This window comes from Tursiops truncatus, chromosome 1 (assembly GCF_011762595.2).
Source record: "Tursiops truncatus isolate mTurTru1 chromosome 1, mTurTru1.mat.Y, whole genome shotgun sequence".
Classification (NCBI taxonomy): Eukaryota; Metazoa; Chordata; class Mammalia; order Artiodactyla; family Delphinidae; genus Tursiops; species Tursiops truncatus.
The window spans coordinates 72,149,256-72,171,642 of NC_047034.1; the positions used below are offsets into that span (position 1 = coordinate 72,149,256).

A 22,387-nucleotide genomic window follows, 5' to 3' on the forward strand; every position below is an offset into this window, starting at 1 on the left:
ATGGTCAATTTTGCCTGGAGTGTGTCTGGAAAGACTTCACTGAGATAATTTAAAAAAACAAAAAGGCACAGCAAACAAGTGGTTCCCAAGTGTCTACTCTGTACCAGGCACTGTGCTTATCTCCCTGATTTCAGCAGTGGCCTGGTGAGGTGGTGGTATTCCCTCCATTTTACAGGTGACGAAGTAGGCTCAGAGAGCTGTAGTCAGTCAGGTCATAATTCTGTGTCATTCCCACTGAATCAATATGATGTGGCCCATGAGGCAACACCATGGACAACCCCCTTGTCACATCCACTGAGGATGCAGCTTCGTACCACACTTTCCAGTTTCTGAACTACTTTACACAACCCCCCTGTCCTGTGATTTCCTTCTCATCTGCATCTGATGATGAAACAAGTGAGGACTGGAGAAGCACTGTCCCTCTGCCCAGGGCCCATCGTCCCTGCACTTCTCTGGTTAATATTCCCTAAACCTCACCTCTTCTCCTCCATGAAACCTTCCAGGATAACCCCAGCATGAAGGGCCTCTCTGTGCACACCTGTTACCAATTTTGTCTTTATCTGTTACCATCCGTGTAAGAGTCTGACTCTTATGAGCCTTCTGAACCTCGATAGGGCAAAGACTTCTTAATCATCTCTCAGTATTTTGGCCTCAGTATTTTGCACAGTGAACCTCTTTTATTAGTATCACCTTTATTAGCATGACTAAAATTTTTTCTCAAGAAAGCAATGTGCCTGCTGTGGTTCCCATCCTTTGGGATTCGGGAGCCTCTACCCAATCCTTCATTCAGATCTTTCATCTAGATTCTTCCTAAAGTTGTCATCCATACATGCCTTCCAGAATTTCATACGGTGTATAATCACCAACAGCCCAGAAGACAGTCAGTTGCCCTTTACAAGTATGGTTGCGATTGCCTCACTTCTCGTGTCATGTGACTCTCCCATAGTTATCACGTGACACATCCACTCCATTTTGCCGGAATTAACTCGCAGGGCTCACCTGGTACGTATGGCTACCTCAGGCTCCTGCACCCCTGTTTTTATTTAGCTGATACTCTATCCCTCCGAGGTTTGGGAACCCCGCAGTCTTCTCATCTGGTGATGGTGTTTTCAAGTCCTTCCAGAGAGGTGAGTGGGCCAGGGCTCCCAAATGGTCTTGTCGCTCTTTCTGGAATCCTGGCGCTCCAGGCTCTGGAATTCAGTGAACGACACACTCTCCTCGAAACCAGGCCATCACGGCCCTTTGATGGAGGGACAGATGGAGGGAAGGTGAGGTTGAGGGAGAAATGGTTAGGACGAGGGGTGGAGGAGGGTCCTGGTCGGGGTGGGCAGAGAGCTATTATTAGCAGAGGGCTTGGAGGGTGTCTGGACCCAGGTGTCTGTGGGCTTTGTTCCATTCTATTAAAGGTGGGAGACTAGGCTGGGTGCCCACAGGCAGCCGAGCCCTGCCTGGGAGAGTAGATGAGAGGTGGAGAGGGGCTTGCCCTCTAGCCTCTCCTCATTCTGTTCTCAGGAGTGTCCCAAGCCCCAGGACAGAGTAGGCATCATGGCTCCCAGTCTCATGGGATTGCTTCTACTTCAGGCCGTGTCGTGGGCATCAGGTGAGTCAAGGAGGAGGGAGGGAGCCCCGAGGCCCCCTTCTGCCTTATGTTCCTTTGGTAGTCTCTGACATACGGTGGTGGACTTCATTAGATGCTCACTAAACCCTTTTGAGTGACTGAGATCAACTGTGGGGTACATCAAGAGAATCTTTGAAATCAGTATTCAGTCTTTCCTTTCAACTAGTGTGTCCCTTCTCCCCATCTTCCTCCTTCAGCCCTTGCCTCTCTTGTGCTCTCTCCCTCCCAGGTGCCCGCCCCTGCAGCCCTAAAAGCTTTGGCTACAGCTCAGTGGTCTGTGTCTGCAATGCTACGTACTGTGACTCTCTTGACCCCCTGACCCTGCCTGACCCTGGCACCTTCAGCCGCTTTGAGAGCACACGCAGTGGGCGCCGAATGGAGCTGAGTCTGGGGACCATCCAGGCCAACCGCACAGGCACAGGTAACCACTACACCCCTCACCCAGGCTGGGGTCCTCCTGGAGCTAAATCATGCCGGCAGTCACCATGGAGTTTCTCCCCTGTGCACTGACACCCTTTATTCCCTGCGGATGTCCTCAGGGCTGCTGTTGACCCTGCAGCCAGATCAGAAGTTCCAGAAAGTGAAGGGTTTTGGAGGGGCCGTGACAGATGCTGCTGCTCTCAACATCCTTGCCCTGTCACCTCCTGCACGGGATTTACTACTCAAATCGTACTTCTCTAAAGAAGGTAAGGAGGAAGGGGACAAGATGACATAGTGCAATTGACACTTTGACCTTTCCTTTGACCCTGACATCCACCCATCCCTGACATATGGGTCTCTCTTAATGCCCAGTGAAAAAAAAGATTGTCCTACCCATCTTCTGCTGAGTGCCTGGGGCCTCTCAGGCTCAGAAGGTCTGCGCTTCACCCAGAGCCCAAGTTCCCCTTAGCCCTCAACTCAGACTCTCAGTAACTCTCAGTAACTCTCAGCCCTCAGTAATTTAGGACTGGCAAGTGGTAGACAGTGCCCCACATTCTCCTACTTACTCAGACACACATATCTTGGTCTTCTTTTTCTGCAGGGATCGAATACAACATCATGCGGGTCCCCATGGCCAGCTGTGACTTCTCCATCCGCACCTACACCTATGCGGACACCCCTGATGACTTCCAGTTGCTCAACTTCAGCCTGCCAGAGGAAGATGTCAAGCTCAAGGTGGCCACTCTGGCTGCCTCAGGCCCCGGTGGCATTGATGCCTGGTGGTTGAGAGGCCTCGGGCTAGAGCAGTCTGCAGAGAGACATAGAATGTGCCCTCTGCTCTCTGTGTTCTGTCCTGGGGTGGGAGGGAGGAGGCTGATAGCTAGGCCTGATACACTGGGTGGGCCCTGTTTATGTTCCAACTCTGGATGTCTCTCTCCTCACCACCTTTGTTTCTAGATACCCCTGATTCACCGAGCCCTGGAGTTGGCCCAGCGCCCTGTCTCACTCTTTGCCAGTCCCTGGACATCACCCACTTGGCTCAAGACCAATGGGGCAGTGAATGGGAAGGGGACACTCAAGGGTCATCCAGGGGATCTCTACCACCAGACCTGGGCCAGATACTTTGTCAAGTAAGGGAACAGCAGGGCCATGGGGTCCGGACCAGCCTCCCATCTTGGACACCCTGGTCTACGTCCCAGCCCTTGATCTGGTTCCGCCTCCAGATCTCCTCAGCTCACCTTTCTACCTTCTGGGTCTTTCAGACTCAGGCCCCTCAGTTTTCCCCCACCCAGTCAGGCCTCCTATTCCCCAGGGTCTTGGTTCCCTGTCTTGGCCATGATCACTCACACCCTTTCCCTCGCCAGGTTCCTGGATGCCTATGCTGAGCACAAGTTACAGTTCTGGGCAGTGACAGCTGAGAACGAGCCTTCTGCAGGGCTATTTAGCGGGTACCCCTTCCAGTGCCTGGGCTTCACCCCTGAACACCAGCGAGACTTCATCGCCCGTGACCTGGGCCCCACCCTGGCCAACAGTACACACCGCAACGTCCGACTGCTCATGCTAGATGACCAACGCCTGCTGCTGCCCCACTGGGCCCAGGTGGTAAGGACCAGGAGCTCCATGGGTGCCCTAGTGACCCCCAAGCCCAGCATCCGAATGGCTGGCTCCCGAACAGAGTGCCTTCCCTGCCCCAACTCTTGATTCCTAGAGCACCCTGGCTGGGACCAGGTGCCCAGGTGGCACCCCTGGGGTGCTGGTGGTGGTGGCGATCCCCCTCTGCATCTCCAGGGCCCCATGAATCTCCACGGTTGTCACTTTAACCCCCTCTAAGTTGTGTTCATCCCACTGCCCACTTCTCAGCTCCTATGCCTCTTCCAGAACCCTTTGTGCAGGACCCAGGCTCAGTGGCTCTCTTTCCCCAGTAGTCCTTCCCTTTCCCTGTACAGGTGCTGGCAGACCCAGAAGCAGCTAAGTATGTTCATGGCATCGCTGTACATTGGTACCTGGACTTTCTGGCTCCAGCAAAAGCCACCCTGGGGGAGACACATCGCCTGTTCCCCAACACCATGCTCTTTGCCTCAGAGGCCTGTGTGGGCTCCAAGTTCTGGGAGCAGAGCGTGCGGCTGGGCTCCTGGGATCGAGGGATGCAGTACAGCCACAGCATCATCACGGTGAACCACCTGTCTCCCTTTCCGCAAAGCAGACCACCTCAGCCCCCTTGCTAGTCTCACCAAAGGCTCCTCTCCAGCTTTTCCCCAGCTGGCTTACTCTTTGGAGCAAATTTTGGGATATCATGATCCCCTCTGTTGCCTTCCCTTCACAGATCTGCACACCGTCACCCTCGTTCCAAATGCTTGAGCGGTTACATCTGCCTCAGACTCCTCAGCTTCTCTGGCGATGCCTCTGTCCTCACAAACCCTTGCTCCTTAGATATTACTCCCCTCACAAAGGCTGAGGCACCATAGCCCGTCTCCCTCATGTGACACTTAACTGTATTCACTGGGGGCCTTTGTCTCTGCCCTGTTCCTACCCTAGAACCTCCTCTACCATGTGGTCGGCTGGACTGACTGGAACCTCGCCCTAAACCCTGAGGGGGGACCCAATTGGGTGCGCAACTTTGTCGACAGCCCCATCATTGTGGACATCGCCAAGGACACATTTTACAAACAGCCCATGTTTTACCACCTTGGCCACTTCAGGTGAGTGGAGGGCAGGCACCCCCACTCCACACCAGTCCTGGCATCTCCTGCACTGGGATTGTATCCCCGCCCCCTCTCCCCCCTCCCCCCGCCCCAGTGAGGAGGCAGGAAGGTGCTGAGGGTGGGAACTTTGGGAGCAGCATGCATGTCCCCCTTGCACCATCTAGGCAGGCAGTGACTAGCTGGCATTCGAGACACAGACAATCCCTGAATGCCCGCTGCTGGGACTGGGAGGCGGGAGGGCAGGGCACGCCCAGCCGCACAGCTTGAGGCCTGGAGAGTTAGGGCAGAGCTTTGGAAGGGTTCTAGGGGGAGGGGGTAGGTGGTAGGGAAGATGACTTCTTAAGTGAGAGACTGATGGGAGCTGCCCTCAGGGCCAGGGGAGCTGGGCTGGGGTCCCTGACGATGCCTGTTCCCACTTCAGCAAGTTCATTCCTGAGGGATCTCAGAGAGTGGGGCTGGTTGCCAGTGAGAAGAATGACTTGGACACAGTGGCACTGATACATCCCGATGGCTCTGCAGTTGTGGTCGTGCTAAACCGGTGAGAGCAGTGGGGCCTGGGAACTGGGCTGAGGACAAGACGGTGGGCTTGGCAGGATCACACTCTCAGCTTCTCCTCCCCATCTGCCCCAGCTCCTCTAAGGATGTGCCTCTTACCATCAAGGATCCTGCCGTGGGCTTCGTGGAAGCTATCTCACCTGGCTACTCCATTCACACCTACCTGTGGCGTCGCCAGTGATGGGACAGATACCCAAGCAGGTGCCTAGGCTCAGCATGGACATTGAAGGGATAGTCAGCTCACATGCTGTCTGTGGCTACAGAGGGTACAGCAGGACTGGGGGGGAGCTTACGTGACGTAAGCCCAGAGGCAGTGGTTTGGGTGACTCACTCTCCCCTCTAGTTGGTGCCAGGGGCTGGAGGCCCCTAGGGAAAGGACCGGGAGGCCCCAGTGGTCCTCCACCCCCATGCTTGTGTGAGCGTGTGCTGTGTGCTGGTTGCCTGTGGAAACTGGGCCCAGGCCCAGGGTGAGCTCACTGTCTGTACAAACACAGGGGTGGGGGGGTGGATGGCAAGAGAGATTAAGGAAAGGAAGAGACTAGGAAAGCTGAACCCAAAACTGGGAAGTGCTTGTCTTTCTTGGAGATGCAGAACCAGGTCCATGCAGATGTCAGCACCAGGGCACAGGCAGTGAAAGAAGTCAAGCACCAGTGGGTAGACTCAAGCACCCAGATGGCCCCCTTGGTCCAGCGAGGAAAAATGGCAGCCTCTTAAAGGAGAGAATGTCTGATCCCAGTCAGTGTGAGCAGTTTTATTCTGGGGGTGGGACCCCATTTCCAGCCATACCAACAATGGGGAAACACAGGAGCCTCTGGAATGCATGACAGTAGAAAAATCAGTCCTGGGAGCATGAGGATAAATCATTCCTCTTCAACCTCCTCAGCCATGCCCAGGGCCCGTGTGCGTGGGGCCCGGGCAGGTGGTGCCCGCTGGATGGAGACAATGCCACTGAGCAAGGCATAACCCGCCATGGCTGCCAGCCCCGCCAACACGGATAGGATCTGGTTCCGGCGCCGATATGGCTCCTCCTCAGTCTCTGGGTTTGCTGGTGTCTGGCGTGGAGGTGGCACCTCAGCTGAGGGGCAAGGAAGGAAGGTGGGTCGGGGGGCTGGTTTCTGGATCCCTGCCCACTCTCCGCAGAGCTAGCGCCCACCCCCCACCCATCTGCCCCTTACCTCCCTCCCAGGGGAAGTACAGGCTGAGGATATGGGTGCAGTAGGCACAGAGGTTGTGCAGCCCCCGCAGGTGGGCCTGCAGTTTCCCACTGGGCAGCTTCGCCTGCTGCAGCAGGGCCAAGTAGCTGAAGACAAAGGCATCCAGGGAGGCGGGGCTGCAGCAGAGAGAAAGGGTGGGATGGAGAAGGGGAGAGATGGAGTCGGAGGAAGAGTCGGCCCTGGAAAGGTAGGCTCTGGGCAGCAGGGGAGGAGAGGACACACAGTTCTGGTCCTGGTGTGGGGAAGGCGCCCCAGGTGGCGCCAGCCTGCCTTGAATGGGACTCTATCCCAGGGCTGCATAAAGGGCACATTGAGTGCCCCACAGCCCAGCAGGCCCCTCCTGGGCCTGGCGGCCCTCCCACCCTCCTGTACCACTGAGGCGGCTCCGGGCCCACACACAGCCCCACTGTCACCAGATCCAATGTCTGTCCCGAGGACCTCTTTTCCAGAGCCTGAGCCCACCCTAGCCTCTGTGGCTGTCTGAACCTGTACCTTCTTCCAAGCCACCTATGATTCCCCGGGAGTCAGACTCACGCATCTCCAAAGAAGAATTTCTGAGAGCCCAGGCGCTGAGAGAGAAGGGTCAGGCATTCCCGAGCTTCCTGGTACAGCTATAGGGGGACACCAGGTCAGCTTGCGGCTGCGGGAACAGTGCCACCTCCCCTGCCAGGCACTCCCACTCCTGGCCATCGCCCTGGGGGCTCCTCTCATACAACAGCCCCCTGTCCCAGAGGTACCTCCTTCTCCAGCTCTTCCTCCTCCTCTGGCCTGTGCTCCCCACACAGCAGCTGCAGCCGCTCCACGTACTGCCGCTGCATGCGGCCAGGCAGGAAGAAGTTGAGGGGAAAGGGCATAGCCTCTGCGTACCACTTCCGGGTTACTTCCACATAGTTCTTGGCGTCTACCCAGAAAGTATGTATCTGGATTGGGTGTATAGGAAGGAAGAAGCAGGTCTGAGCCAGTGCACCTGCCTGACCCAGGGTGGGCTTCTGGTCCCCACGCTGCTCCAAGCCTGTGGGGGGGGTGTGGGGGGGTGTCTGTGTGTATGCCCGACCCCCTCCCCCACTGACCACCCATGCTGGGAGGTCTGGGCACACTCACCAGCACCGGGAGCAGCTTCTCCTCCAGCAGAGACATAAAGGCCAAGGTGTCTGCTCCTTGCCGGGCTGACAGATCATAATCAGCATTGTACTTCTGTGGAGGAAACATCCACTGTGAGGTGGATGCTGGAGGACTCCAGGGACACTTCCTCAAGGAGGGAGGCATCCTGTCTGGCACCACCCACACTGACCTCTGAGTGTAGCAGAGGTAGAGTGTGGGGCTTTGCTCGCTGAGGCCCCCTTGCCTGGGCCCAGTCAGTAGCCTGTTGCTGTTGGCGGGAAGCCTGGACCTTGGAGCCTGCTGGCCGTCAAGGTCCCGCGCCCATTGGGAGTTGGAAGGAAGGCCCAGCCACAAACCAGGAGCAGCTCCCAGAGTTTCCACAGAAAGCTGGCAGGATGCCTGCTGACGGCAACTTTCTAACAGTAACTTCTCCGATCCAGACACCACAAAACTAGCAGAGCGGAGCTCAGATGCAGGTTGGGCCTCAGTCAGTGCCTCAGGTACTAGGGGACGCCATCCTCATGCTCCCAAGACCCAGTGAACCCACGTCTAGGGCCCCAGTGCCCAGCTCTTGGGTGTTTCTTCTATGTCATTCCATGGCCCAGGCGCCACCACCACACACATTCCAACCATACCCCCAGGTCTCAGCCTGCCACACCTTGTAGGCTCCAGTATCTGCTCCTCAGCACCCTCCTCCACATCCTGAGTAAACGCTGTCCCCAAATAACCTCTTGAGTGTGATCCTTAAATCTCTCTGAGCCTCATTCTCCCTCATGGAATAGGGATAATAATCTTTCTCTCAGTGTGGCTGTGTTAGGAGAAAACTCTTTGGAAACTGGGAAAGCTGTGTTCATACATAAGGCAACAATAGCCCAGTCCCGCCAGGAACTCTGGCTTTTACCTGGATCCCCTCTCAAGCCTCCATTAATTCCCTGGTTCCTCCACCTTTGGGAAAGTAGAAATGAATGAGGGCCCCATTTCTGACAATATGTTCACTTTTGGAACTAGACCATGAAACTAGAAGAGCCCTTGGAAAGCATCCTGGCTAAGCCCCATAGTTTTACAAATAAGAAGCTTACGGCTCTGAGAGGTTAAGCAATTTGCTCAAGGTCACACAGCCAATGACAGTGAAAAGCACAGCCTAGGCCTCCCCAATCCTCTCGTAATGCTCTCTCAACTTCCCCACCCTGGCTCTTAGCCTCATCCATCCTGAGCCCCATATTATAAAGCCCAACCTGGTCCCTGAAAAAAGGGCAATGGCCCTTAGCAATCCCTGTCTGGTGCCACCTTTTTTTTTCTGGTCTCATCTTTGAGGACCTCATCTGAGCCAACTGTTCTCTCCTACTCTCCTTTCCCTTCCATGTGTCATCAGCCTGTTCATCTCTCCCTCCTCACCCAGCAGGCAGAAGTCATTGTGCCTCCAGATGCCTTGACAGTGGCCTAGCTGAATCTCTACCCTACTACTTACTACATCACAGCAACACGTCTGTGTCTCCTCAACCAGACTATATGTCCCTTGAAGCTCGGTCCCCTGTGTCTGGTTTGGCATATATTTGGTACTCAATAAATGTGTGTTGCACTGAATTGACTGAACGTCTCTCACTGGTAGCCCCCCTACCCAAGCCACCTACCTCTTTTCGAAGGTGGGTGATGATCTTGTGTGGTACTGAGATGACCTCTCCATGACTGGTCTGAAGGGCAGGCAGAGTTCCTGACGTTGAGAAAGAAGTATGTCCACCAGAGAGCTGCCTATCCATACATAACTGCATCACATCCCTGTCTGTCTCCTGCTCTTCCCCTTGTACACTCCCTTCCTCACCCCCCAGGGACACTGGGTACCTGAAGGGCTCCGCCAGGGGTTGGTGATCTTGTGCACCTTGAGTGGGGCACCAGTAAATCTGGCATAGGTCTGCAGGGAAGGAAGCAGAAGGCAGAGAGGCCAGGGACATGGCCCCCACAGGGGAATCAAGAAAAGAAATAACATTTATTGAATACCTTTTGTGCTATGCCCTATGTTTAGGAATTGCCTCACAAAAAAAGAGGTAGACATTACTGTTCCCATTTTACAATGGGCAACACAAGGCTCACAGAGATTATGGACATGTCCATGATTACAAGTCAGCCAGGAAAATCCTTCCCTCTCTCTCCTCTCCTGCCATCTACCTGGTGAACACCTAGCCTCGTTTGGAAGCACTAACCATTCCTTCCTGGGCAGTCTCTATGGCCTGTTCCTACTTATAACTTAGCACCTGAACATTTTATTACACTTATTTGCTGACACGTCTATCTTTCTGTGAACAACTTCAGGGGAGGGACCAAATGCTATTCATCTTTGCATGCCAATGTTTAGTATTTGGAAGAGGCCTAATACATGCTTATTAAATGAGTGAGTGAATGTGTGAAGTGAACTAGTCTGCCTGGCTCCAAAGCATTTTCTACAGAGCCTGGCTGTGGGCCCTTTGGTTAAATAAAGAATAAACTCAGTAAATGCTGTTGATTGAGGAGGAGGAAAGGGAGGCTGAGGAGAAAGCAGCAATGCCGAGCCGGAGAACCCTGAGATCGTCCAGCCTTAGTAAACCTCTGGATGAAGAAACAGCGCCCAGAAAGAAGGGATCGTCCCAAGGTCACAGAGCCAGTAAATGGATGTTCAAGAACTAAAACTCATCTTCTGAACCCCTGATCAGGCCTCTTTCCATCGCTAAACAAAACCTAGGCTGCTACGACACAGGACACTGAGTCTATACCGGCCAGTCACGCTCTTTGATGGCCTCAGTTTCCCCCATTGCACGCGTGCTGAGGCGCCCTGGCAAAATTCGAATGACCGGCTAGTCCGGGCCCCCTCCCCAGTCCTCCAGGGCGCAGCAGAGGGCGCCGGCGCCGCTCCTCACCAGCACGGCCAGGCTGTCCAGGTCCACTGAGGGCAGGCCCCAGCCCCCTGACCAGCAGAACAGCTCCATGGGCGCCGCCATCTTGCCCGCCCTCTGTCCCGGAAGCACCTCCCCCTGCGCTTCCGCCCTCCACTGTGCGGATCCGCCCTCCACTGTGCGGATCCGCCCCCCGCCCCTCAGGCGGATCGCAGTGGAGAGCCGGGGGAGGCCCTCAGGAGGGCGCGGCTTATCCCGGCCAGAGAGGCTGCCTGACGGCGTGGGGCGGGGCCGAGGGCTTCGGGGGAGGGCGGACGCCGCCTGATCCAGAGGTGGCTCGCGAAGGGGGGAAGGGCTCTCAGCGCGGCGCGCCTTGGAGAGTCAGGGTACCTCGGCCGAGGGGAGCCCTGAACCCCCGAAGGCGCGGCGGGCCTAGGAGAGGGGGGTTTTGTGCTCCTGGACGGGCTCTGGGGGCCCTCGCAAATCTGCACGAGGTCTGGGCTGCTCTGGGGGCCCCGCAGGGCTCGGCCCCGAGCGGGGGCTGCGGGGGTGGGGGGGGGTCCCCCGAGCTGCATGTTTTCCACAGCGCGTTATGTTTGGAACCGGCCCCGCGCCTCCTGTTGCCATGGAAACAAAACAGGGGCGGTGGCGGCGGCCGGAGCGAGGCCGGGCTGGGCCTGAGTGGGGGAAGGGGAGGTGGGGCTCGCGGGCTGTTGCCTTGGTAATGGGAACAGAGGCGCCCCTCTGCTTCATCCGGGTCACGGCCTGTCCGCCGGTACCCCCAGTGTTCCCAGTCTGGCCCCCGGCCCCTGGCCTGTCCTTTGGTCTACTCCTGTCCTTGGTGTCCCTTTCCTCTTTCCTGATTTCTTCAACCTCACTGACCACTGTTTTAGACTCTCCCTCCAGTTCCCAGCGGACGCTTCCAGACTCGAAGTTTTCCTAGGAATGAGGGAAAAACGGAGGCGCAAGCACAAGTCATGCCCCCGCTCCCCCAATAAAGAGCACTTGCTCTATCCGAGCAGCAAACTTCATGCCATGCGGCCATCCCCTGGGCACTACAGCGAGCTAGTTTCGGCCACTCCCTTGGAATTCTCTCATGCCAGCTGTGGAATAATGCCCACTGTCTGGCACTGCCCCGCCAAGGGTTCCTGCCTTCCCCAACTGTGGCTTCCAGAAAACAGTAGCATTCGGTAGCAGCCCCCAACAGCGAGATGCCGGGAGAGAGGGAGGCACCTGGGGGAGAGCACCATTAGGAAGAGGCAGGAGGCAAGGAGGCCTCCAGGACTCTTCCCCAGTGCCCCTGGTTCCCGGAGCTGGGTATGCCTCCAGGGTGATTGGCAGCTCTTTGTTTCAGCCCCCCCCCCTCACCGCCTGCCGGCCCCCCCTTCAACTCCCCCTTCCAGTCCCTCCGCCCCCCCGCTCCTGCTCTCCGCCTAGCCTTTTCCCCTCCCAGCCGCCTGCCTGCCAGGGGTAGTGAGCCGGCTGAGCGGCATGGAGACGCAGGAACTTCGGGGGGCCCTGGCTCTTCTCCTCCTTTGCACTTTCACATCTGCCAGTCAGGACCTGCAGGGTAAGCCTGTACCAATCTTCTTAGCCCCCTCTCTGCCTCCTCCCCTTTTGCCCCCAGCCTAATAGCAGGGAGCATGTGGGCAAAAGGAGAGGGGAGAGTCCTGACACTGAATCAGAGAGAAGAGTTGATGAAATTATGGCCCTTTGGGGAGGAGTTGACACCAGAAGGTGGTGGATGAGTGGGAGCTGGCCAGGGCAGAGGACTCAGGAGCTGGATGCTAGCTAGGGCTGCCTGGCTGGGTTGGTGTCTGAGCAACCCCAGGCACCCCAGGGTTTGGGAGAGCAGCTCAAAGGTGGCTTCTTTCACCCCTGGGCTCCTGGCTACCTAAGAACGGGATGGGGGGGTGGGGACCGAGAGGTCTGGGCCCTCCTGGAGGTCTGGTGGTAGGATGGGCCTGTGGCTGTGGGAGAGGTAGCTGGAGCAGATGACACAGGCACAGATTCTTTGCTGGCTGGAAGGGAAACCACAGATTGGCCAGGACGCAGGAGGCAGAGGAGCTGGGTCGTACGTTCCTGTAGGAGAGAGCCAGACAGTAGGAGGGTCGGAGCCTTCAGTGAGCAGCTGTTCTCATCCAGAGCGAGCATGCTGAACCCCCAGGATGGGAGGAGGGGCACTAGGGTGTGGAATGAGCCAAACCCAGCCGTGTAAAGAGAAACTGCCTTCCTATTTCTGTGCTGTGGGCACCAGGTGCTACTCCTGCCTGGGATCAACACAGTGACTCCTTTGCGCCACCTGGTGGGAGCATCTCAAGTTTGCGGGGTGCTGTTTCTGTATTTCCAAGTGAGCCTCAGGCCTGCTGGTTCCCAGAGTGGCAGTAAGGAAGGCACAATGCCTTGTCCTCTGATGGCGACAAGGGCTGAATTTCCAGGAGGTGACTAACACTGTCGGGTGGTGATGAAGGATGCCCCACCCCCGAAGGCTCAGAGGAGAGAGCAGGCCTTAGCATTTGACAGGGCTCTGACCTTGATCATCCCTGCGTGACCAGTGATTGACCTGCTGACTGTGGGCGAGTCCCGGCAGATGGTAGCTGTGGTGGAGAAGATACGGACAGCCCTGCTCACTGCTGGGGACATCTATCTCTTGTCCACCTTCCGCCTGCCCCCCAAGCAGGGTGGTGTCCTCTTCGGCCTCTACTCTCGCCAAGACAACACACGATGGCTGGAGGCCTCTGTTGTGGGCAAGATCAACAAAGGTGACTGGTGGGCATCTCCTTTCCTGCCGTGGTGACCCCTTTGAGCACTCTTCCTCAGCCCCACTCTCAGATCCCTCTTAATTCTCCTTGGGCTCCAGTGGGGACCGTGGACCCATCAGGCTGTGTCCAGGCACCAGGGGCACCTGGTGCTTAGGAGGTGCCTCAGGAGGCCAGGCACCCAAACAATAGGGTGAGGCATCTGTAGGAATGGGAGTTGTATGTGGGAATGCCTGGGGGGAGGGGAGACAGTTCAGATCCCTGTGTCCCAGGGATCTGAACTGTCTCAGATCACTGGGACGGTTCAGTGGGTACAGAACCAGCTGCCACCCTAACGGGAGAGAGTGATCTGATGACACTGAAGACTAAGAAAGTCCTAGTCTTTGAATCAATTTGGAAAACTTCGTGTACCTATTATGTACAAGGTGTTGAGAGATACATAGCTGGATAAGGAATGATAGTCCTAGAGATGTGGTATTCAGAAGAATTGATCCATCCCGTCTCTCAGCTGGGAGATGGGATGGGGGACGGTGCGCATACTGACCTCCCCTTCTGGGCAGTGCTGGTGCGGTACCAGCGGGAAGATGGCAAAGTCCATGCAGTGAACCTACAGCAAGCAGGCTTGGCTGACGGGCGCACACACACGGCTCTCCTGCGACTCCGAGGTCCGTCCAGACCCAGCCCTGCCCTGCATCTCTATGTGGACTGCAAACTGGGTGACCAGCATGCTGGCCTTCCGGCCCTGGCCCCCATTCCTCCAGCGGAAGTCAGTGGGCTGGAGATTAGGACGGGACAGAAGGCTTATTTGAGGATGCAGGTGAGCAGGAAAGGAAGACCCCCTGAGTGTCTGTGAAACAGTTTGCACCGGTGGGAGGAAGAATTGGTAGGTCCTCCCACCCTACTCTGTTTCTGTCCCCCCAGGGCTTCGTGGAATCTATGAAAATGATTCTGGGCGGGTCCATGGCCCGGGTCGGAGCCCTGAGTGAGTGTCCGTTCCAGGGGGATGAGTCTATCCACAGTGCAGGTAACACAGACTTCTGTTAGCTGACATCCTGGACCCCAGGTCCCTCCCATCCTCTTGACCTCCCTCCCCCTTAACAGCAGTTCTTTCGGCTCACCTATTCCTGGGGATTCTGACTCTGTGACCCCAAATCTCCTTCACCTCCGACTCTATGATCTCCAAATAATACCATCCCAGCAGGAGGTGTGGGTCAAAAAAATCTCCTTTAAGGTCATCCCACCTACCAGGGTGGCCAGAAAAATAAAATGATCCAAAAAAAGAATATAACTCTGAAGAACTCTGCGTGGGGGTGAGGAAGTTAGCTGCTTGGTCTTTCTTGGTTGACCGAGCTAAGGGTCTTGAGTCTTTTTTAGCTCCCACTGGCATCTGTCACCTACCAGCCATTTCCCTAAGCACTGCCCATCTGCCTGGTCTCTCTAACAGGGATGCTCAGAGGCTCTTACCTAAATAAAATGTCCACTTCTCCCAGATATTTCAAAGAGCTCTTGTGGTGGAAGCTTGGGAGGGAGGAAATGGAATGTACTGGGGCCCTGGCCCTGCTTCGGGTCACCTCTCACTTGGATCCCTTCTGCCACTACCATGCCCAGGAACAGGAGGATTTGGGTTTCGACTATCTGTGAGGCGGCTCCCTTAGAGGGACCCTCATCCAGTGGAGGGGGCAGGTGCTGCTTGCGCATCACCACTGCCCTCCTACCATTCGACACCACATCTTTATTCCAAGACTCCAGCCCTTTGTTCCTGTTCCCTCCCTCCTCCTTACCAGCCAGGCCCCTCCTCACATGTCCACCCTTTGTGTTTTCTTGTCCTCTCTAGTGGCCAACGCACTGCACTCCATCCTAGGTGAGTAGGCCTCGCTGAGGTGAAGGGGCATGAGGATGTGGGGGAGGAGCAGCTGCCTGAAACTAAGTCCTTTTCCGCCAGGAATGGGGTGGGGTTTAAAGATGGGTGGGCAGCAGTGGCAGCACCTGGCTTATTACCCAGAGAGGGCCCGGGGCTGGTGCCCCAGTTCTGAGCCTCTCTGCACCCTGGACCCTGACAGGGGAGCAGACCAAGGCGCTGGTCACCCAACTCACCCTCTTCAACCAGATCCTGGTAGAGCTGCGGGATGACATCCGAGACCAGGTTTAGTGGGCCGGTGAAGGGTGGCGCTGATTCTGGGGTGGGGTGGCAGATGCCAAGAGCTGACTCCGCCCCATCCTTCTGTCTACCAGGTGAAAGAAATGTCCCTGATCCGAAACACCATCATGGAGTGTCAGGTGTGCGGTGAGTAGGAGAGTAGGGGAGGGCTCCAGGTGGCATCAGTGTGCTCCCCACCCCAGGGCTTTGGCCTCCACTTCTGGTGAATTAAATGGTGACTTCTAGGTGACTCTGACTGTGCCCACCCCCCACCCAGGCTTCCATGAACAGCGTTCCCACTGCAGCCCCAACCCCTGCTTCCGAGGCGTGGACTGCATGGAAGTGTATGAGTACCCCGGCTACCGCTGTGGGCCCTGCCCCCCTGGCCTACAGGGCAACGGCACCCACTGCACAGACATCAATGAGGTGGGTGAGGACCCTTTCTGGAAGGGCACAGAAAGCTGGGGTGAGGGAGTTAGGAGAGGCCCAAGAAGGTGGGGTGAATGTTGGTCAGAAGCAGAGGAACCCTGGGTTTAGGAGAGGCTGGAGACCAGAAAATACATATGAGAAGGGAGGGAGACAAGTCTGGGATGAAGACTGCAGGGCCACGCAGGGAAGGAGCTGGGAGAGTGGCAGGGGCATTTTGAGAGGGCTGGCTAGGAGGGAACCCACAGGAGGCTGGGGGTGGGATCAGAGCATAGATGAGGTTGGGGAGGGGAGGCCTGCAAACAGGGAGACCAGGAACAGTGGTCCTGGGATCACAGGCAGGGGCCTGACCTCTTCTCGTCTGGTCCCCAGTGTGCTCACGCGGACCCTTGTTTCCCGGGCTCCAGCTGCGTCAACACCATGCCTGGCTTCCACTGTGAAGCCTGTCCCCGAGGCTACAAAGGCACACGGGTGTCTGGTGTGGGCATCGACTACGCCCGGGCTAGCAAACAGGTCAGGTTGGGTAGAGTCCGTGGACAAAAGATCTTGGCTTTGCAGGGGCGGGGGGCTTCTGGGTTGGATGTGGAGCCCTTGTGATAAATGGGATGAGGCTTCTGGCTCATCTGCCAGCTTCGCATTGGTTTTCGGTCTGGGCTTCATGTCCATGTTCAAAGATAAAGCCACACCAGTGCTCTCTCCTGTATCTGAGGAGACCCACCGTAGGTCTGGTTCTACCCAAAGTCTGCCCCTTCAGGTCTGCAACGATATTGATGAATGCAATGATGGTAACAATGGTGGCTGCGACCCAAACTCCATCTGCACCAATACTGTGGTGAGCTGAACACCTGAGTGTCTGGGTGGTGGGAATGTGCAACCCCCTCTTCAGATTTCCTGCTTCCCCTCCTCCTTCCCTAGGACATTACATGTGGTAGGTGTTCAACACGGACCCGGTTTGGAATTCTGACTCTGCCTCTTACTAGCCATGGCCTTTAGCAAGTTATTTACCTTTTCTGAGCCTCAGCATCCTCGCTTGAGAAATGGGGCTATTACCCTCCTTAAAAAGTTGTGAGGAGAACCTAAAGGAGATAAGTAATGGACCTGTCCTATTAGCTGTGAGGGTCCCTCCTACACCCCTCAGGGGATGGGGATGTTGCTGGTTGTGGTGGGCTGACCCTCCTTCCTGAGACACAGCCTCCCTACTCTTAGGGTTCTTTCAAGTGTGGTCCCTGTCGCTTGGGCTTCTTGGGCAACCAGAGCCAGGGCTGCTTCCCAGCCCGGACCTGCCACAGCCCGACCCACAGCCCCTGCCATGTCCACGCGCACTGTCTCTTTGAACGCAATGGTGCAGTGTCCTGCTCGGTGAGCTAGGCCTGGGGCTTGGAAGAAAAGGGGTGTGTGTGTGACCATGTTTAGGGACTGGTATGGGGGCTTGCATGGGAAAGGGAGGTGGGCCCAGGCCCAGAAACTGGTTGGTGAAAATAGAGCCTGAAGAGGGTGGGGTGTGGGGAGCCAGCCCAGACCACTAACTCCCACCCTTTGTGTTGCCCCAGTGTAACGTGGGCTGGGCTGGGAACGGGAATGTGTGTGGACCCGACACAGACATTGATGGCTACCCGGACCAGGCGCTGCCCTGCATGGACAACAACAAACACTGCAAGCAGGTGCTGGGGGCAGGCGGGCAAGTGAGCAGGATAGGGCACCCCAGGCTGGGATAGGACAGAACTCATCCATCCATTTCCTCCCCTTGACCTTTAGGACAACTGCCTTCTGACACCCAACTCTGGGCAGGAAGATGCTGATAACGACGGTGTGGGGGACCAGTGTGATGATGATGCTGACGGGGACGGGATCAAGAATGTTGAGGTGGCTCCCAGATGTCCTGACCTTTCCAGCTTCTCTGTGACGCTGTTGCCTTGTCCCATAACCCTGTCCTCCATTGGCCACTGGCAGCTCCTGAGGAGGGGCCCTAATACTCCGCGTTAGGGAGCCATAAACTTGGTGCCCACGATGAGGCGGACTACAGGGAAGTTGGGTGGGTGGGACGGAGCCAAGCAGGTGGGTCATCACAGGAGTGGTGATTGTAGACAAGGGTACAGGGATGAGGAAGATGCGAGGTGGCCAGTGGTTCAAGGGAGGCCTGACTCTTTCCCTCCCACCTCAGGACAACTGCCGGCTGTTTCCCAACAAGGACCAGCAAAACTCAGATACAGATTCATTTGGTGATGCCTGTGACAACTGCCCCAACGTTCCCAACAATGACCAGAAAGACACAGATGGCAATGGGGAAGGGGATGCCTGTGACAACGACGTGGATGGGGATGGTGCAGGCCTGGGGCTGGGGGGGGTGGCGCGTGCTGGGAAACCTCTAAGAATTTGGATATGGTGGGAATGAAGCGGGGAGGCTGAGAATTCGGGAAGGGCAATGCTTGGGGGAAGTCAGCCTGGGTGAGAGATTACCTGTGGCAGATGTCAGTGGGAACGTGAGGGAGGGTGTGGGGTTAGGCAGGGAGTGAGCAAGAGGATAAGACAAGCTACAGGCAGATTTCCTGACCAGCTGTCCTCTGGATGGGAGATAGAGCTCAGGGCTTTCACCAACCTAGAAGACAGAGTGATTCGTTCTGGTGATAACCTTGTGTTACCTGCATATCTTCTAGGCATCCCCAATGGATTGGACAATTGCCCTAAAGTCCCCAACCCCCTACAGACAGACAGGGATGAGGACGGGGTGGGAGATGCTTGCGACAGCTGCCCTGAAATGAGCAATCCCACCCAGGTACAGGGGAATGGAGAGGGCAGGGAAGGGGTGGGGTGACTGGTGGATGAAGCCCAGCCCTTTGGATGGGAAGTGGTCAGGTCACCCTCTTTAGAGTTATCAAGAGGAGATGGTGAGAACGGGTCCCTCTCTCTCAGACAGATGCAGACAGCGACCTGGTGGGGGATGTCTGTGACACCAATGAAGACAGGTAGGGTTTTGGCCAAGAGATGGCAAGTTAGGGGATACTTTACTTTCCTCTAGTATGTTCTCAATTCCCTCTAGGATCTAACTTTAACTCTCCACTACTATCGAGTAGCAGGTCATTCCCATAGTCTACCTTCCATTCTTACTGCTGGACCTTCACCTCATCTGGCTGACTGCAAGGGGTCTGGCTGAATGCAGGGTAAACCCCAGAGAGACTCCTAAGCAGAAGAGTGGGGAAGGATGTGGTACCTTTAAAAGCCTTTATTAGGTGCCTTTTTCTGGACAGTGATGGCGATGGACATCAGGACACTAAGGACAATTGCCCACAGCTGCCCAACAGCTCCCAGCTGGACTCAGACAATGATGGACTTGGAGATGAGTGTGATGGGGACGATGACAATGATGGTGTCCCAGATTACATGCCTCCTGGTCCTGATAACTGTCGCCTGGTACCTAATCCCAATCAGAAGGACTCAGATGGTAAGGCTGGAGTCCTCAGAGGATTGGGCTGGCATGGGCTTTGCTCAGGGAGAAGTGGCAGGCCTTGCTGGGGAGTGAGGGAAGGCAGGGTGGTGGAGAGAGGTCAACATCTCAAGGCCCGAGAGGTGGAAGTGTTGGCTACTGGCAGTGGCCAGGGCCTTCCTGAGGACCTGGCTTCATCCTGCCCAGGCAATGGCGTTGGTGATGTGTGTGAGGATGATTTTGACAATGATGCAGTGGTTGACCCCCTGGACGTGTGCCCTGAAAGTGCAGAGGTAACCCTCACGGATTTTCGGGCCTATCAGACCGTCGTCCTGGATCCTGAGGGTGATGCTCAGATTGACCCAAACTGGGTCGTGCTCAACCAGGTACTAGGGCAGTGGGCTGGGCGGGTGCTGTCAGGCCAGACTAGCAAGCAGGGCCTAAGGAGGGCAGCACACCTGGACCAGGGCTTTTGTCTTTACTGCATACCACCAGGGCATGGAAATCGTTCAGACCATGAACAGTGACCCCGGCCTGGCAGTTGGTATGTAAGGGACACCCAATTCAACAATTTCAATGACTTCCCAATGGAGGGGTCCTACAGGCAGAGGATGGAGCCACACATTTAGCAGGCGTCCCTTCCCATCCCCACCCCACAATGGGCATCAGTAGCTTCGCTGCCCCTGACTCTGATCCCATCCACCCACCTGCCCCCAGGATATACAGCTTTCAATGGTGTGGACTTTGAAGGCACCTTCCATGTGAACACAGTGACTGATGATGACTACGCAGGCTTTCTCTTCAGCTATCAGGACAGCGGCCGCTTCTACGTGGTCATGTGGAAGCAAACGGAGCAGACCTACTGGCAGGCCACACCTTTCCGGGCTGTTGCCCAGCCCGGGCTACAGCTCAAGGTCCCGCAGCTGCCCAGATTCCCCAATCCAGGGCCCTTTCCCAAAGGCTCCCCCACCAACCCTGGGGCCTCCCCCACTGCCTGAGTAGGGGGAACCCTCTTACCCAGACATCTGGCCTGGAGGTTGGCTCCCTGGGGCTCCAGAATATTCTCCTGACTCCCTTTTCCACCTGCACTTACCAACCTGCTGTCTTCCCTCGGTCGGGTCCTGGGGTTGACCCACTGTGTTTGCCGATGCCCCCTAGGCAGTGACATCAGTGTCTGGCCCAGGCGAGCACCTCAGGAATGCCCTGTGGCATACAGGTCACACCCCTGATCAGGTACGGCTGCTGTGGACTGACCCACGAAATGTAGGCTGGCGTGACAAGACTTCCTACCGCTGGCAGCTGCTGCACCGGCCTCAAGTTGGCTACATTCGGTGAGGGGAGGGGCTGAGCCCTCCCAAGGGACCCCAGGCCCAGCCTTCCCTTCACCTCTAGCTGGGACTCCCCAGTGACCTCCCCTCTACTCAGTGCCTTGATGCCATTGGGCCCGGACCGGGACCGCTTCTCTCTACCTCCCCTCTCACCACAGACTTGCTGTCCTGGCCCTGCTTTCTTCCTAACATCAGGCAGCTTGGGCTCTGGTGCTGGTGCTGCCGAGGACCTATAAGCAATGTTGGGCAAGTCCTTCTTTTTCTGTGCCCCATTTTCCCCTCTGTAAAATGAGGGTGCGTCTGGGAGCCTCCAAACCCCAGGCCAGTCTGTGGAGAGGCACATCACATCCAGCCCCATCACTGGGACAGCCCAGAACCTGCCTCATCAAAGTGTCTGACCTGGAAGGGATCATCATTTACAGAAGAGCTTACGGAAACCCAGACTCCACACCTCTTAGTAGCGAGGCTGAGGCTTCTCAGTTCAGCACTCTGTCCACAACTTTGCATTTCCTATTTGGTGGGGATGGCAGGGAAGGGAGGGGCAATGGCCAAGAGCCCAGAGTGCAGGGACTTGGGTTGGTTCCCCTTTAAGGTGCCTGGGGCTGCGGGGCACCAGGACAGGGGATGGGGGGGTGGACTAGAGCCTGGGAAGCTGGTGACTTCACCCCCCAGCCCATTGTACTCATCGTCATGGCAACCCAATCCTCGCTTGGAATGCGGCTGGTGCTTTGAGATGCAAAGGGGGCTGGACAAAGAGCCAGGGGCCCCAGGCCTGAGAAAAGCACCCCCCTTCCCTCCCCTTTCCTTCCTCCCTTTTCCCCACCTCCCTTCTCTCAGGCCTGGTGAGCCCAAGGGGGGTTGGGGATGAACAGGGCCAGGTCATGGTGGCACAGTGTCCACTGGCACCCTAGCACCAATGGACACCCCTATCCTGGACAGGGTGAAGCTTTATGAGGGTTCCCAGCTAGTGGCCGATTCTGGGGTGATCATTGACACATCCATGCGAGGGGGGCGTCTTGGTGTATTCTGCTTCTCCCAAGAAAACATCATTTGGTCCAATCTCCAGTATCGATGCAATGGTGAGGCTCCAGACGGAGATCAGCCTGACCTCTCCTGCCCTCATGGGAGTCACTTCTTCTGACCTTAATCATATCTCCTTTCTCAGACACAGTGCCCGAGGACTTTGAGCCATTCCGGAGGCAGCTGCTCCAGGAAAGAGTGTGAAGAGGTGGCCACCGGCTTCAGAATCCTGATTTTAGACCCTCAGGCCTTGGGGTCCATCCTGGAGACCCTGGGGTCTAATTTACAGCCCCTCAGCCAAACACAGAACCTCCTCTGGCACCCATCAGTTCAGCCCCAGAGGTGTGGTGACCCCACTGTTCAGGACATGAGAAGTTTTTGAGGGGTATTTCTCAGGCATTAACGCCAGGAAAGACAACAGCACGTTGCCATAAAGTTCCAATTGTTTTCTAAGCCAGTGCAATTACTTATTTTAGGGATTTTGCCGGGATAGTGTGGGGAGCAGGAAAAAACCTGAGGCGGGGAGAGGACTAGTAGAATGGAAGTTAGAGATCTAGAGAAGTTTGTCTGAGTTTGGGGCACGGTGAGGAAGGTGCTGGACGGGGGTTAGGTGAAGGACGGAGGTTAGGTGAAGGATGGGGTGGTGGTCGGAGGATGGCTAAAGTCCTCCCAGCCCCACTTACTCACGGTGGCAGCGGCGACACTCCAGTCTAAGAGCAGCCGGGTTCGAGAGCCAGGAGGGCTGGGGCTGCCCCGCTCGGGGTGAGGGGGAGGCCGGGGGGCCGAGGGGGCCGGAGGCCGGGACGAGTGCAATATTGGCGG

At 56.5% G+C, this 22,387-nt stretch overlaps 3 protein-coding genes across 19 annotated transcripts; 2 read left to right on the forward strand and 1 right to left on the reverse strand.

Moving 5' to 3' along the window:
* Positions 1 to 967: 967 nt before the first annotated feature.
* On the forward strand, positions 968 to 9,194 carry GBA1 (glucosylceramidase beta 1). Of its 12 annotated transcripts, none has more exons than XR_012332699.1 (13): positions 1,048 to 1,127; positions 1,513 to 1,600; positions 1,848 to 2,039; positions 2,158 to 2,304; positions 2,640 to 2,773; positions 2,996 to 3,168; positions 3,403 to 3,640; positions 3,985 to 4,209; positions 4,574 to 4,737; positions 5,162 to 5,278; positions 5,371 to 5,496; positions 5,881 to 6,390; positions 9,010 to 9,194. XR_012332699.1 is itself a non-coding variant. In XM_019933776.3 (12 exons), the coding sequence occupies exons 1-11, from the start codon at positions 1,101 to 1,103 to the stop codon at positions 5,474 to 5,476; spliced, it is 1,611 nt and encodes a 536-aa protein (XP_019789335.1). In that variant the 5' UTR covers positions 968 to 1,100; the 3' UTR covers positions 5,477 to 5,496; positions 9,010 to 9,194. The 12 variants fall into 12 exon arrangements, 8 of the variants coding, with proteins under 8 accessions (XP_019789335.1, XP_073662808.1, XP_019789283.1 ...); XR_012332696.1 differs by having other exon boundaries at positions 5,887 to 6,390; XR_012332700.1 differs by having other exon boundaries at positions 5,887 to 6,390; positions 9,013 to 9,194.
* On the reverse strand, positions 6,032 to 11,064 carry MTX1 (metaxin 1). Its single transcript, XM_033857657.2, has 9 exons — positions 10,681 to 11,064; positions 10,499 to 10,645; positions 9,450 to 9,519; positions 9,242 to 9,321; positions 7,611 to 7,703; positions 7,247 to 7,429; positions 7,044 to 7,120; positions 6,471 to 6,625; positions 6,032 to 6,370 (listed from the first exon to the last, which is right to left on the reverse strand). Exons 1-9 carry the CDS (start codon positions 11,047 to 11,049, stop codon positions 6,156 to 6,158), a joined length of 1,389 nt encoding a protein of 462 aa, XP_033713548.1. The 5' UTR covers positions 11,050 to 11,064; the 3' UTR covers positions 6,032 to 6,155.
* Positions 11,065 to 11,200: 136 nt separating this feature from the next.
* THBS3 (thrombospondin 3) lies at positions 11,201 to 22,018 on the forward strand. 6 transcript variants are annotated; one of them, XR_012332688.1, is made up of 23 exons: positions 11,201 to 12,044; positions 13,030 to 13,236; positions 13,794 to 14,050; positions 14,155 to 14,257; positions 15,068 to 15,094; positions 15,294 to 15,376; positions 15,466 to 15,517; positions 15,648 to 15,796; positions 16,169 to 16,309; positions 16,551 to 16,628; positions 17,003 to 17,155; positions 17,347 to 17,457; positions 17,552 to 17,659; positions 17,958 to 18,117; positions 18,451 to 18,569; positions 18,707 to 18,759; positions 19,042 to 19,235; positions 19,425 to 19,603; positions 19,713 to 19,761; positions 19,935 to 20,131; positions 20,376 to 20,548; positions 20,704 to 20,791; positions 21,485 to 21,622. XR_012332688.1 is itself a non-coding variant. In XM_073806669.1 (23 exons), exons 2-23 carry the CDS (start codon positions 13,065 to 13,067, stop codon positions 21,767 to 21,769), a joined length of 2,757 nt encoding a protein of 918 aa, XP_073662770.1. In that variant the 5' UTR covers positions 11,201 to 12,044; positions 12,732 to 13,064; the 3' UTR covers positions 21,770 to 22,018. The 6 variants fall into 6 exon arrangements, 5 of the variants coding, with proteins under 5 accessions (XP_073662770.1, XP_033713438.1, XP_033713451.1 ...); XM_073806669.1 differs by lacking the exon at positions 20,704 to 20,791 and adding an exon at positions 21,711 to 22,018 and having other exon boundaries at positions 12,732 to 13,236; positions 21,485 to 21,624; XM_033857547.2 differs by lacking the exon at positions 20,704 to 20,791 and adding an exon at positions 21,711 to 22,018 and having other exon boundaries at positions 21,485 to 21,624.
* The last annotated feature ends 369 nt before the right edge of the window (positions 22,019 to 22,387 follow it).

Bases quoted from the DNA above. Each gene is read 5' to 3' on its own strand.
- MTX1 (XM_033857657.2), bottom strand. From the start codon at position 11,049: ATGCAGCTCGGGGGACCCCCCCCCACCCCCGCAGCCCCCGCTCGGGGC. The intron at 9,520-10,498 runs GTGAGGAGCGGC...CCTTCCCTGCAG, and splicing joins TGGACAGCCTGGCCGTGCTG to ACCTATGCCAGATTTACTGG. The intron at 9,322-9,449 runs GTACCCAGTGTC...TCTCAACGTCAG, and splicing joins CCCCTGGCGGAGCCCTTCAG to GAACTCTGCCTGCCCTTCAG.
- GBA1 (XM_019933776.3), top strand. From the start codon at position 1,101: ATGGTGTTTTCAAGTCCTTCCAGAGAG. The intron at 2,774-2,995 runs GTGGCCACTCTG...CTTTGTTTCTAG, and splicing joins AGGAAGATGTCAAGCTCAAG to ATACCCCTGATTCACCGAGC. The intron at 3,641-3,984 runs GTAAGGACCAGG...TTCCCTGTACAG, and splicing joins TGCCCCACTGGGCCCAGGTG to GTGCTGGCAGACCCAGAAGC.
- THBS3 (XM_033857547.2), top strand. From the start codon at position 11,966: ATGGAGACGCAGGAACTTCGGGGGGCCCTGGCTCTTCTCCTCCTTTGC. The intron at 15,377-15,465 runs GTTTAGTGGGCC...TCTGTCTACCAG, and splicing joins GGGATGACATCCGAGACCAG to GTGAAAGAAATGTCCCTGAT. The intron at 19,604-19,712 runs GTACTAGGGCAG...GCATACCACCAG, and splicing joins ACTGGGTCGTGCTCAACCAG to GGCATGGAAATCGTTCAGAC.